Consider the following 15372-nt stretch of genomic DNA (forward strand, 5'->3'; position numbering starts at 1 on the left):
CCTTAGCAAACAGATATACAAAATAATCTCTTACCCTTTAAAGTGGTAAAAAATATATTTGTTAATGCATCCATTTTATTAAATGTAATGATTCCAAATAAGAGTAGGAAGGTCAGATACTGCCCAGCACGTAGCTGGTTACTATGGATTCTTGTGACCTTTTTAGGGCAAGTGGACATACTTACTTGATGAAGAAGCTGTGCTGCTGTAGTCCCTTCACTTATAGTAAAAACAGTAAAGGGTTCAGGGCCTGGAATTCCATGTATTGTGACTTTGTACAACTTTGAAGTTCTCTTCTCTTCTATGCTAAACAACTGTTCAAAAGACAGTTAATATTTTTTCAGATATATAGGCATACTATTTATAGGTCTCACAGAAAATGCACAGACATTCTATAAGTACCTGCATGCTCTTCAGTCTAGCAGACAAAGGCATAACAAGATCTCATGACTGGAAGTTGAAGTTAGAAAAATTCAAACTGGAAATTAGGCACGAATGTTTAACAGTGAGGGTAATTAACTACTGGAACACCTTACCCAAGGATCTGCTAGATTCTCCATTACTGGATGTCTGTTAACCACAAGTTATTAGGCTCAATGCAGTAATTACTGGGTGAAGTTTTACGGTTTATGAATAAGGTCAGACAAGTTGATTACAATGGCCCCTTCTAGCCTTAAAATCCATGAGTATGTATATAAAACATACTTCTTCTTGGTGGGTCATTAATTAGCCTTTGTTCTGCTGATGCCTCTTGCACATGGGATAGCCAGGAGCTATGTTTTGTTTGACATATTATATACATTAGGCATCAGCAATGGGATTAATCATGCATTTTCAAATAAATAAAAAAATAAAAAGTCTAGCACTCCGAGCTGCTTTATACAGATTATACCCCTGGTGAGGCCCCTTTTCCTATTAGAGTTCTATCACCTTCCCATTTTTTCACCCACCTTGTCTCTCTAATATTCTGGGACCAACACAGCTATAACACTGCAAAGAGCCATCTCGTGTCAGACACAGAAGCAATTGTCTGTGACTTACATAACTTCTGGTCTCAACTGAACTGCTAATGATACATTTATAAGGAAACAGACACTGGACAGACAACTTTGCTCCCAGACACAAGAATCTAGCTCGGTGATACTCAGACTGAGGCCCCGGAGACACAAGTGGCTCTTTAATGTGTCTCGTGCAGCTCTCTTTAGCACGTGATATTAAAACATGGTGTGATTTCATTGTTAACCAATCTAAGTGATTAACCAAGCAGGATGCTTTTACCGTGTTATTAACCAATTAAGTTATTAACTTATTTGCTCTGATAATTTATATATATATACAAAATATTTCCCCTGTCCTACTGTTTAACTATGAATAATATTATAGTAAATGAAACAATGAATTCACACTACTGTGGCTCTTTTGGGTAATATTGCTCGCTAATTTGGCTCCTGAACCACTGAAGTCTCTCAGTATCACTGATACAGCTGATTAAACTTTTTGGCATTTAACTGTATATAGCCTTAAAATTATTGATAGTTAAAGATATAACATAAGGAGAAATCTATAGATATGCCCCAAAGGCCAGAATTTCAAATGTATTTAGGCACCTAAAGATGCAGATAGACACCTACTGTGTTTTTCAGAATCACCATGGCACAGCTAACTGCCACTTTAGGTGGCAAGGTCTAACATTTGGGTGCCAGGAGATCTCCAAACCCCTTGTTCAACTGCCACTTAACTCTGTAGGTGTCTGAGTTTCTGCTGGTGAAGTTTCCTAGGACTCTTAAGTTCCCATTACTGAACAGGCACAAAACTGCCTAATTCCTGACTAGAGCTCAATGAATAATTGATACCTAATTTTAAATCAAAATGGAATTTTTCTGGTTTTCTCACCAAAATAAAACAAATAATTTCAGATTTAAAAATACCCCAAAACAAAAAAACTCCCAAATTCAAACTAATTGGGAGGGAGGGGAAACGGCTCATTTTGTTTTCAGGGTGTTTTTCATTTTGTTTTGGGGTGTTTGCTATGTTTGTTTGCTGTGTTTTAATAAATATAGCTAAATTTCTACATAAAACTGTGTTTCAAAAGGATCAAACCAAATCATTTTGACTGTTTAAAAGAAAATCAATTTCCGGACCAACATTTTTCGCTGAATTCTACCTGAATTTGTGAGGCCCAAAAATCCATTATTTTTTTTGCCAATTTACTATTTGATAAAAAAATTCCACCCAGCTCTCGTCCAGATGCTGTTTTGCTGCTCAGAGCTGTAGCTCATCAAATTAGGCATTCCCCAGGGGGCTCTGATCCAGCAGGTTGTCTTGGAGTATGCCTACCAGACTGGGCCTCATACAAAGACAGTTTGGGATAACCAGTTCAGGAGTTTTTGGGGCTGACTGGCATGTGTCTGTGTCCTCCAGAATACCCAATAGCTAGGGCACTGACCATGGCTGTGGAAGATGTGTTTTCAAATCCCCACGCTGTTTGATTTAGAGCAGGGACCTGAGCCCAGGTCTCTGACATCCCAAGTGAGTGCCCAAACCACCAGGTGGGTCACTCTCCATCTCTCCTGTTGAAGCTACTCCATTTTGTCTAAACAATTAAATATTCACTGGGATAGAGAGAGTTAGAAATTGACTCTATAGCTTAGTGGTTACCTGGTATATGGGAGACAAGTTCAAGTCCTTGCTCCAAATCAGACAGAGCAGGGTTTTGAAAAGAGGCCTCCCATGTCCCAGATGAGTGCCCTGACCACTCACCTATTGCCTATCATGGGCTGGAAAGTCTCTCTCTCCCCTTTTGTTTTTTGTGAGAAAGGCGCTTCAGCCAGGTGAACCCTCAGTTTGGGAGAGGGTTCATGGCTGTGAATCCTGAGAGCAGACACGCACTTCCCTCAAGCCTGGAGTTCGGCACCTAACTACCTATGAGGGGCTGGGCTCAAGCCACACTGTCTCCACAGCATTTCCTAATGACTGGCTTAGGTGGCTCCTCGCTCAGCTTGCCGACTTCTGTGAATCCCATTGTAGGCAGCTAACTCTCCCTATGGATTGTATATGGCACTTAACTTGGGACTGAGGATTTCACTGGGTGGTAGGGTGCCTAGAAATTAAACATTGCAACACTCAGGGCTTGTCTACATAAAATGTAGTTCATGGCAGGCTGGAGTGTGAATCTACCCTACTGACACGCATGACCAGTTTATTAATGTGATCTAGATCAAAGCTCATTAAGTAACCTTTAAAGCACGTCCGCAGGATCCACAGGGACAGTTAGTCCATGGCAGACTAGTGCAGGGTAGATTCACACTCCAGCTTGCGGAGAACTAAATATTTGTGTAGACGAGCCCTGAGTGTTTAAAAAAATGGTACTAACTGTCTATGTATTGTAATATGCAGTGTGGTAGCTGGTTGGTCCCAGGATCTGAGAGAAATAAGATGGGTGAGATAATATCTTTTATATGGACCACCTTCTGTTGACGGAAGAGACAGAGACAAATTGTGTAGCTTGAAAGCTTGTCTCCACCAACAGAAGGTGGTCCAATAAAAGATATTATCCAATAAAAGTATATCTCCGATGTACTGTAACAGTTTATTAGTCATTTGGAACACATGAACAAATATATTTGATATTCACATAAAATAAATTACCAAAGAGGTAGGCACAACATTCCCAGAGGGATTTTCTTCCATCCTCCGACTGTTTATGAATAAACTTGAGATTTCTAAGGCTTCATTGTGTAGGTTTCGTAGTTGGAGATGTCTATACCCTAAAACAATATGTCATTGGGGCAGAGAAAACTTGTCAAGCATATTATGTTAAAGTGGAATACATGATTTATAAAGTTGAAAGCTTGAGCATCTAAGATTTTGCTATGCCTGAACTATTAAAGCACTGTAATGATTTGAATTAAAATTCCTGTTTGAGCAACAACATGGGAATGATCCTATGAGGTGCTGAGTACCTCATGAGACTGAATATCCTCAACTTCCACTGAAGTCATTCCTTCTTTTGTGTACAAAATACATTCATTCATGAAAGCAACAAAATAAATTACAAGTATTAAACAGCATAGAAATATTTATTTTTATCCTGGACAATGAACATAATGGACTAGATCATCCAGAAGGATAAGACTACTCTGTATTACCACAGCGGCACAAGATAGCCCTGAGACCAACTTAACCACCCCTCTTGAGGATTTCCTGGTCTAGAGGAAATCCTAGGTGACAGTTACTGTAGCACCCCTAAACTTTGCCCCGCACCTTTCCCAGCCATTGGTACACTGGGGCCTGGGTGGGACATCTTTCTGCCCTAGTAATCACAAGTTCCTGGAATGGCCTCTGGGGGCAAAGGGTAGCCAGCACAGCATAAATCAAGTGCTGAAAATGCTCTAATTGACATCTGAGACAGATGGCCCCAGAACTAAATACTTCCCACCAAGTGATATTGAGCACTCTCAGTCATAATTCAGGATCTAGGCACTGTGTACAAAGTTAGTGCAAATTGTATTTTACCTCTTTTTAGAGCCTTTAGTGGAATGATTCTTTGAGCAGTTACAGCTGAGCTGTTGTTTTCAACAACTGCAAATCTAAGAAAGACCAGATCCTCAAAGTGAACCCGGTAGAGAAACTGTTCATTCCACATGGGGTTGAGAGTATTGCGATGAATGGGTTTTGTGCGAAAATGGCAGCTATCCAGAGACATCCCAAGTACATCAACTTCAATGCATGGACTTCCTGTGCTGTTGCTAGGACAAACATTTTGTCCAGACACAATCTGAAACAGAGGAGAACACAAAGTAACCAATTAGTGGGTTGGGTTTTTTATGTTGCATTTTCAAGTTAAATAAAATTTATCATACTCCAAAGAACAATTTGTTAACATGCTGATCTAATTACAACCTTGCTTCAGTATCCTGAATTGCCAAGATAGTAATTTCAGAAACAGAGCAGCTTAAAACAAATACAATTGCTGGTGTATCTTTCCTTTGAAAAATAGAAGATAGATCATGAATGTAACAATTCAAAGTATTTGAAGTTTAATCAAAAAATATGTACTTGTACTTGGATTCTAGATAATAACGGTCAAATTTTCCTTTCAGTTATCAGAGTAACTCTACTGACTTCAATGCAGTTATACATTTGATTTCTGTTAATCTCATATAAATGTTTTCAAATATCTCCACAAAGGGACTAATTTCAAAACATCCAAATTTCTGACAGAACATCCTTTAAATAATATGTCCTCATTATATAATATTATTTTAAAAAAGATTTAAGGGTTTTTCACTGCACCCCTACTGATGTTTTAAAAGTCTTTTCAGTAAGGGAGAAATGAAGCCCTGAAAATACCTAAGCTTATGTATAACTTTATTCAAGTGAGTAGTCCCAGTGTAATGTTTGCAGGATCAGGGCCTCACTAACAGACACTACAGTGGTGTCAAAGAGTAGCTGGGCCCTGTGAGTAAACGAGGCACAGCTTCGCTGTGTCAGAGCAAGTAGGCTGAACTGAACCGATTAAAAGGAGACAGGCTACACATGGGGCTATAAAGGCCTGTGACAGGACAGGAAAAAGGGTAAGTTATTGGAACATAAGAATGGCCATAGTGGGTCAGACCAATGGTCCATTTTGCCCAGTATCCTGTCTTCTGACAGTGGCTGGTACCAGATATTTCAGAGGGAAAGAACAGAACAGGGCAATTCTTGAGTGATCCATCCCGATGTCCAGTCTAGCTTCTGGCAGTCAGATGTTTAGGGACACTCAGAGCATGCGGCTGTGTCCCTGACTATTTTGGCTAACAACCATTGATGGACTTGTCCACCACGAACTTATTTAATTCTTTTTTGAGTCCAGTTATACTTTTGGCCTTCTCAGCATCCCCTGGCAATGAGTTCCACAGGTTGACTGTGGGTAGTGTGAAGAAGTACTTCCCTTAGTTTGTTCTAAACCTGCTGCCTATTAATTTCATTGGATGATCCCTGGTTCTTGTGTTATATAAAGGGATAAAACACTTCATTATTCACCTTCTCCACACCATTTATGATTTTATAAGCCTCTATCACATCCTCCCTTAGTCATTTCTTTTCTCAGCTGAACTGTCTCACTCTTTTTAATCTCTCCTCATATGGAAGCTGTTCCATATCCCAAATAATTTTTGTTGCCTTTCTCTACTTTTTCTAATTTTAATTAAGGCTGTTGATTAATTGCAGTTAACTTATGCGCTTAACTCAAAAAAATTAATCGTGATTAATCGCAATTTTAATTGCACTGTTAAACAATAGAATACCAGTTGACATTTATTTAATATTTTGGATGTTTTTCTACATTTTCATATATATTGTATTCTGTGTTGTAATTGAAATAAAAGTATATATTATTTTTATTACAAATATTTGCACTGTAAAAATGATAAACAAAAGAAATAGTGTTTTTCAATTCACCTCATAGAAGTACTGTAGTGCAATCTCTTTATCATGAAAGTGAAACTTACAAATGTAGATTTCTTTGTGATGTAACTGCACTCACAAACAAAAACTTCAGAGCCTACAAGTCCACTCAGTTCTATTTCTTGTTCAGCCAATTGCTAAGACAAACAAGTTTGTTTACATTTACATGCTGCCCTCTTCTTATTTGCAATGTCATCAGAAAGTGATAACAGGCATTTGCATGGTACTTTTGTATCCGGCATTGCAAGGTATTTATGTGCCAGATATGCTAAACATTCATATGCCCCTTCATGCTTCAGCCACCATTCCAGGACATGTTTCCAAGCTGACGCTTGTTAAAAAAAGAATGTGTTAATTAAATTTGTGACTGAACTTCTTGGGGGAGAATTGTATGTCCCCTGCTCTGTTTTACCTGCATTCTGTCATATATTTCATGTTATAGAAGTCTTGGATGATGACCTAGCACATGTTGTTCATTTTAAGAACACTTTCACTGCAGATTTCACAAAATGCAAAGAAAGTACCAATATGAGATTTCTAAAGATAGCTACAGCACTTGACCCAAGGTTTAAGAAACTGAAGTGTCGTCCAAAATCTGAGAGGAACAGGGTGTGGAGCATGCTTTTTGAAGTCTTAAAAGAGCAACACTCCAATGAGGAAACTACAGAACCTGAACCACCAAAAACGAAAACCAACCTTCTGCTGGTGGCATCTGACTCAGCTAATGAAAATGAGCATGCATCAGTCTGCACTGCTTTGGATTGTTATTGAGCAGAACCCGTCATCAGCATGGACGCATGTCCCCTGGAATGGTGGTTGAAGCATGAAGGGACATGTGAATCTTTAGAGCATTTGGCACATAAATATCTTGTGACGCTGGCTACAACAGTGCCAGGAGAATGCCTGTTCTCACTTTCAGGGGACATTATGAACAAGAAATGGGCAGTATTATCTCCTGCAAATGTGAACAAACTTGTTTGTCTGAGTGATTGGCTGAACAAGAAGTAGGACTGAGTGGACTTGCAGGCTCTAAAATTTTACATTGTTTTATTTTTGTATGCAGTTTTTTGGTACATAATTCTACATTTGTAAGTTCAACTTTCATGATAAAGAGATTGCACTACAGTACTTGTATTAGGTGAATTGAAAAATACTATTTTTTGGTTTTTTACAGTGCAAATATTGTAATCAAAAATAAATATAAAGTGAACACGGTACACTTTGTAGTCTGTGTTGTAATTGAAAACAATATATCTGAAAATGTAGAAAACATCCAAAAATAATTAAATAAATGGTATTCTATTCTTAACACTGCAATTAATTGCATGCTTCATTTATTTAATCACTTGACAGCTCTAACTTAAACATATCTTTTTTGAGATGAGGCCACCAGAACTGCATGCAGTATTCAAGGTGTGGGCATGCCATTGATTTATATAGTGTGATTATGATATTTTCTTGTCTTGTTATCTATCCTTTTCCTAAAGGTTTCTAAAATTGTTAGCTTTTTTGACTGCCACTGCACATTGAGCAGATGTCAGACAACTATCCACGATCCAAGATCTGTTTCTTGAATGGTATCAGCCAATTTAGACCCCATCATTTTGTATATAGTTGGGATAAAGTTTTTGAATGTATATTATTTTGCACTTATCAACACTGAATTTAATCTGCTATTTTGTTGCCCAGTTGCCTGTGCCTGGGAGGAGTACTGCCAACTCCTGTGTTGGGTCCCTGGAGCAAGGGGCCAGGTGTCCAGGCAGATCAACAGAGGGCTAGATGTGCGGGGCTGAGAGGGGGAGACATGGAAAATTACAATAAAGGCATAGAAGCAACATGAAAGAAATCAGTAGGGGAATCTGCTCAACATCTTACATGTCTATACACAAATGCAAGGAGTATGGGGAATAAATGGGAAGAACTAGAAGTATTAGTATATAAGCTAAATTCTGACTTAATTGCCCTGGTGGGATAAGTCTCAGGACTTCAATATTGGTATAGAGGGATACCACTTGTTCAGGAAAGGCAGACAGCATAAAAAGGGAGGAGGTGTTGCAATATACATAAAAAAACATATCCACTTGTTCTGAGGTCCAAAAGGATGTGAGAAATAAAGCGCTTGAAAATCTATGGGTCAAGATAAAAGGGAAAAAATAGGGGAGATGTCATGGTAGGGTCTACTAGAGACCACTAAATCAGGAACAGGAGGTTGTGATTGGGCGTGCACCCACACTGGCCTGGCAAGAGCTGGGTGGGGCCAGATGCGTCCACGCTACTAATTAGGCAGCAAGGCAGGGAGCTAATGGAGGAGGAATGGGCTCATCTTGGCATGAACAGGACGGGACCTTTAGAAAGGCAGGTAGCTGGCTAGAGAGGAGGGCCGTGGCTAGGAAAGGGCAGTCACTCCCTGGAAAGAGGGATGAGAGTATTTGAGGCTGGAGGAAGGCAGGCTGCACCGACTCCCTGAGAGGAGGGAGTGGAGAAGCTGGCAAATCCAGGGTGAAGGGAGCCAGTTAGGTAGGAAAAAGCCCAGGGAAACAGCAGCAAGGTCAAAGGCAGTACAGGCCCAGGCTGCATGTTATAGGGTCCCTGAGCTGGAACCCAGTGTAGAGGGTAGTCCTGGGTTCCCTTACTAGCTACAGGGTAGTTGTTCAGGGTTTAAGAGATGCCCGCCGGCCAGCTGGTCCAGAAAAACTGTGATTTCCTTGGAAGAGGAGGGACTTTGTGACCTGGTCAGAGGGCCAACCCACAGACCGGAAGCGGCAGTACCGAGAGTGAGAGAGGCTGCATTCAGAGAGATGACGACAGATGAAGAGACTGCTGAGGAGGGCACAGCATGAGACAGAGCTAATCTCCAGAGCGACCAGCAGGAGGTGCCACGAGTGGAGAGGAAACCCTGTTACAGAGGTGAATGAGGCATTTCTGGAACAAACAGATATATCCAAAACACAAGACCAAAGTAGTAATGTGGGGCTAACTACCCAGACATCTGTTGGAAAAGTAATATGTCAAAACACAAAATTTCCAATAAGTTTTTGGAATGTATTGGGACAGCTTTGTGTTTCAGAAAATGGAGGCAGTAACCAGGAAGACAGCCATTTTGGACTTGATTCTAACGAATAGGGGAGGAACTGGTTGAGAATCTGAAGGTTGAAGGCAATTTGGATCATGAAATGGTAAATTTTGTAATTCTAAGGAAAGGAAGTAGTGAAAGCAGCAGAACAAGGACAATGAACTTCAAAAAAGCAGACTAAAACTCAGAGAACTGGTAGGTAAGGTCTCCTAAGAACATCATCTAAGGCAGCGGTTCTCAAACATTTTCTTTCTAAGCTCCCCCCCCAACCCCCCCCACACGCTATAAAAACTGCACAGTCCAGCTGTGCCACAACTGTTTTTCTGCATATAAAACCCAGGGCCAGTGTTAAGGGTTAGCAAGCAGGGCAAGTGACCAGGGCTCCAACCACAGGGGGCACGGTGAAGCTAAGTTCCTCAAGCTTTGGCTTCAGCCCCAGGTAGTGGGGCTTGGGGCCCCGGGCTGCAGTCCTGTGTGGTGGGGCTTTGGCTTTCTGCCTTGGGCCCTAGCAAGTTTAACACTGGCCATGTTTGGATGACCCCTGAAACTGCATGCAGCCCTCCAGGGGGCCTCGGACCCCTGGTTGAGAACCACTGATCTAAGGGATACAGGAGTTCAGAAGAGCTGGCAATTTCTCAAAGAGACAGTATTAAAAGCACAACTGCAAACTACCCTGATGTGACGGAAAGGATAGGAAGAATAGTAAGAGGCCAATATGGCTCCTTCAGGAGCTCTTCAATGACCTGAAAATCAAAAACAAATTTACAAAAAGTGGAAAAATGTATAAATTGCTAAGGATGAGTACAATAGTACAAGCATGTAGGGCACAAAATGAGATACATCTAGCAAGGGATACAAAAGGCAATAAGTACTGGTTATTTCACTACATTAGGAGCAAGAGAAAAATTAAGGAAAGTGTACGTCCTCTACTTAACAAGGAAGGAGAGCTAATAATGAACGACATCAAGAAGGCTGAGGGGTTTAATGCCTGTTTTGTTCAGCCTTCACTAAAAAGGTGGTGATCAGATACTCAGCACAATTAATATTAACAACAAGGGGGAAGGAATGCAAGCCAAAACAGGGAAAGAACAGGTTAAAGAATATTGAGATAAGTTAGATGTATTCAAGGTGGCAGGGCCTGAAGAAATTCATCCTTGAGGAACTAGCTGCGGCAATCCTGGAACCGTTAGTGATTATCTTTGAGAACTCATGGAAGATGAGTGAGCTCCCAGAGGACTGGAAAAGGCCAAACACAGTACTTATTTTTGAAAAGGGGAAGAAAGAGGACTCAGGGACTTATGGTGCAGTCAGCCTAACTTCAATACATGGAAAGGTACTGTAACAAATTATTAAACAATCCATTTGTAAGCATTTTCTAGATGGTTATATGGAATAGCCAGCATGGATTTGTCAAGAAGAAAGCATGCCAAACCAACCTAATTTCCTTCTTTGACAGGAATACTGGCCTAGTGGATATATCTTGATTTTAGTAAGGCTTTTCACACAGTCCCACATGACAGTCTCATAAGCAAACTAGGGAAATGTGGTCTAGATGAAATTATTATTGTAAGATGGGTGCACAGCCGGTTGAAAGACTGTATTCAGAGTAGTTACCAATGGTTCACTGTCAAACTGAGAGGGTGTATCTAGTGAGGTCCTCCAGGGGTCAGTCCTGGGCCTGGTACTATTCAATATTTTCATTAATGACTTGGTTAACGAAGTGAAGAGGATGCTTATAAAATTTGCAGATGACACCAAACTGGCAGGGGTTGGAAGCACTTTGGAGGCCAAGATTGTAATTCAGAAAGATACTGACAAATTGAAGAACTGATCTGAATTCAACAAGATGACATTCAATAAGGACAAGTACAAAGTATCTTACTTAGGAAGGAAAAATCAAAAGCACAACACCAAAATGGGGAATAACTGGCTAGGCAGTAGCACTGCTGACAAGGATCTGGGTGTTTTAGTGGATCACAAACTGAATAGCAGTCACTAATGTGATGCAGTTGTGAAAAAGGCTAATATTCTGAGGTTTGTTAATAGGAGTGTAATACATAGGAGGCGATTATCCCTCTCTCCTGGGCACTGGCGAGGCCTCAGCTGTATTACTGTATCCAGTTCTGGGTGTCACACTTTAAGAAAGATGTGGAAAAATTGGAAATAGTTCAGAGAAGAGCAACTAAAATGATAAAAGGTTTAGAAAACTTGACCTATGCGGAAAGTTAAAAACCTGGGCATGTTTAGTCTTGGGGAAAGAAGACTGAGGGGGTGACGTGATCACAGTCTTCAAATGTGTTAAGGGTTGTTATAAAGAGGACTGTGATCAATTGTTCTCCATAGCCACTGAAGGTAGGACAAGAAACAACAGGCTTAATCTACAGCAAGGGAGATTTAGGTTAGATATTAGGAAAAACTTACTAACTATAAGAGTAGTTAAGTTTTGGAACAAGCTTCCAAGGGAGACTATGGAATCCTCCTCATTGGAGGTTTTTAAGAACAGGTTGGACAAACACCTGTCAGGGATGATCCAGGTTTACTTGGTCCTGCCTCAGCACTGGGGGCTGGACTTGCTGATTTCGATGCCCCTTTCAAGCCCTACATTTCTGTGATTCAATAATTGCCCTGGGGTTGCTGTTCCAAAAGAGTAACAGAGCTGGCTGAGTAAGGACTGGTTGAAAAGGGAGCTGGCTGGGACTGGGAAGCTGCAAGAAGCACGATTACCAGAGACCCCTGGGAGGCGGAGCTAGGCTGAATAAGGAGCTGAGGGAGTTCAGCTGATAGGGAGGGACCCAGGAGAGAGAAGCTAGGGAGAGTTCCCTGTCCCTCAGAAGGGCCTCAAAGAAGGTCCAGTATTTGGGATTGTCTGTGGCCAGAAAGCATAGCTACAGGAGCAGGGCCACTTCCTATGGTGGGGCCCTAGAGTGGAGAGGAACCCCCAATCTAGGGTCTGTGAATACGAGGGAATGAGATACAAGCAGAAGGGTAGTTTAAGTCGTATTTGGATTCCCAGCAGTCAGTCAGTATCCTGATGGGGGGAGGAGCCCAGAAGGGGCAAAGGACCTTTTGTTTAGAGTTAAGCCCAGGTGGTGTGACAAAAATGTTTTTCAGCTGAACCCTAGAAGGGGACTGAACCCCAGAAGGGAAGCTGAACTGCTGTGTGACTTGGGCAAAGGGCCGAGGCAAAGAAGACCCAGTGAGAGAGTCCAGAGATGACACTGGTCATCAGAGCCGAGAAGATGGCCACCGGAGGGGTGTGAGAGGTGCAGTCCCATGCATTGCCATGTCTCGGTACAAAAGGCAGATTATACTGAAGACAAGCGCAAGTAAAAGTAATATTGTGGACCATTTGCGAGTTCCTGAACAGTGACTCTACATATGCTGGTCCTGGCAGGTTATAAAAGCCCCGAAGACAAGCATAGGTAAAACTATTGTTCACCAGCCCTATATTCCTGGTGTTTTTAAAGGCAACATAAAGCTGATGAACGACAGCGCTACATGCTTTTGCTAGGACTATGTAAAAGACAAGCAATAACACATGCAAAGCTATTATGCATCAGCCATCTACTATTGATTTTACACTATGGTATCCATACGACTATGATCAATTTGGCTCGAGCGACTAGACTTCTTTACTCCATAGACATACCCTGCATTCGTCCGAAAAAATACGTTACCCTGCAGTCGGCCATTTTCCACACTGGCCACGTACAGACAGTCGAGAAGTGCACGTCCCTTCGGTTCAGGGGGTGTGGATCAGGTACGACCGACGAGAGACACACGCACACACTCCCGTGCCTTCGCCTTTTTATCTGGTCTAACGGCCGTGTTTTAGAACAGACCAACCAATCAGGGTGGGCCACATTGTTTATGTGGTTGCCCTAATTGTATAATTGATGCATATTAAATTTTTAGGCCTACTTATTTTCTGTAGCCAATTAGCTTTTGAATGTGGGTAATTTTGTATTGATAAGTACATATGAGTCAGCATAAATCGCTATCTGGTTGCCTCGTTTCCTGACCACAAGTCACAAGCGTAAGCTTTATTTTTGCAAGGCTTGCATTTTGCAGAATACGGAAATTTGAGGCCTAACATTTGCAATACTTCTATTTTGTTCAAGCTTGACATGACAGTTGTTCAATTTATTCACAGGTACGTAGGGGCACCTTAGGGATAAGCACTCATGTCAACAAGGGGAAACAGTGAAAAACACTATAAGCACAGTGCTGTCAATGCACAAATAAACAAACTAGAGAATCCCCCCCCCCAGTAACTTCTTTTAGTTATACTGATTTTAATTATTACAAGTCATTATTCTGTACCAAATGACTGGAGGATAGCTAACATGATGCCAATTTTTAAAAAGGGCTCCAGAGGTGATCCCAGCAATTACAGGCCTGTAAGCCTGACTTCAGTACTGGGCAAACTGTTTGAAACTATAGTAAAGTAAAAAATGGTCAGACACACAGATGAACATAATTTGTTGGGGAAGGGTCAACATGGTTTTTGTAAAAGGAAATCATGCCTCACCAATCTACTAGAATTCTTTGAGGGGGTAAACAAGCATGTGGACAAGGGGGATCCAGTGGATATAGTGTACTTAGATTTTCAGAGAGCCTTTGACAAGGTCCCCAGATAAGGTGTCATGGGATAAGAGGAAAGGTCCTCTCATGGATCTGTAACTAGTTAAAGAATAGGAAACAAAGTGTAGGACTAAATAGTCAGTTTTCAGAATAGAGAGACATAAATAGTGGTGTCCCCCAAGGATTTGTACTGGTACCAGTCCTATTCAACATATTCATAAATGATCTGGAAAAAGGGGTAAACAGTGAGGTGGCAAAATTTTCAGATGATACAAAACTATGCAGGATAGTTAAGTCTGAGGCACACTGCAAAGAGCTACAAAAGGATCTCATAAAACTGGGTGACGGGCAACAAAATGGCAGATGAAATTCAAGGTTGATAAATGCAAAGAAATGCACATTGGAAAACATAATCCCAACTATACATATAAAATGATGGGGTCTAAATTAGCTGTTACTACTCAAGAAAGAGATCTTGGAGTCATTGTGGACAGTTCTCTGAAAACATCCACTCAGTGTGCAGTGGCAGTCAAAAAAGAAACCGATTGTTGGGAATCATTAAGAAAGGGATAGATAAGACAGAAAATATCATATTGCCTCTATATAAATCCGTATGTGCAGATGTGGTTGCCCCGTCTCAAAAAAAGATATATACCTCTACCCCGATATAACGTGATCCGACATAGCACGAATTCGGATATAACGCGGTAAAGCATTTCCCCTCCTCCCCTCTCCCTGCCAGGCTTGCGCAAACCTGGGAGGGAGGGGGGAGAAGTGGAGTGGCAGCGTGCTCAGGGGAGGAAGTGGAGCAGAGGTGAACTGGGGCTGGGGGAGGGCCGCAGCAAGTAACCTGGGTGCTCCAGCCCTGGAGTTGGCACCTATGGCGGCAGCGTGTCTGGCTCCGACACGCCGCTCTGAGTGGTGTGTTAAGGGGGCCGGGCTGGGGGGGTGGATAAGGGGCAGAGGGTCTTGGGGGGCGGTCAGGGGACGGGGGAGTTTGGATGGGTTGAGGGTTCTGAGGGGTCAGTCAGGGGGCAGGAAGTAGGTTGGGGTTGGATAGGGTGCAGGGCCAGGCTGTTTGGGGAGGCACAGCCTTCCCTACCTGGCCCTCCATAGCAAGTTCGATATAACGCAGTTTCACCTATAACGCGGTACGATTTTTTAGCTCCCGAGGACCGCGTTATATTGGGGTAGAGGTGTATTGGAATTGGAAAAGGTTCAGAAAAGGGCAACAAAAATGATTAGGGGTATGGAACGGCTGTGGAGAG

At 41.7% G+C, this 15372-nt stretch overlaps 1 protein-coding gene across 2 annotated transcripts in view; it reads right to left on the reverse strand.

Annotated features, from left to right (window-relative positions):
- The window catches only part of PLCE1 (phospholipase C epsilon 1), a 329298-nt gene that overhangs the window by 12816 nt on the left and 301110 nt on the right, over positions 1 to 15372 (reverse strand). For both annotated transcript variants that reach the window (XM_043550715.1, XM_027821849.3), the window contains 3 exons: positions 4516 to 4777; positions 3649 to 3767; positions 186 to 314 (listed from right to left, as the gene is read on the reverse strand). In XM_043550715.1, the coding sequence (XP_043406650.1) occupies positions 186 to 314; positions 3649 to 3767; positions 4516 to 4777 (510 nt within the window). The remainder of the gene's footprint in view (positions 1 to 185; positions 315 to 3648; positions 3768 to 4515; positions 4778 to 15372) is intronic.

The sequence above is a fragment of the Chelonia mydas genome, chromosome 7 (genome assembly GCF_015237465.2).
Source record: "Chelonia mydas isolate rCheMyd1 chromosome 7, rCheMyd1.pri.v2, whole genome shotgun sequence".
Lineage (NCBI taxonomy): Eukaryota > Metazoa > Chordata > Testudines > Cheloniidae > Chelonia > Chelonia mydas.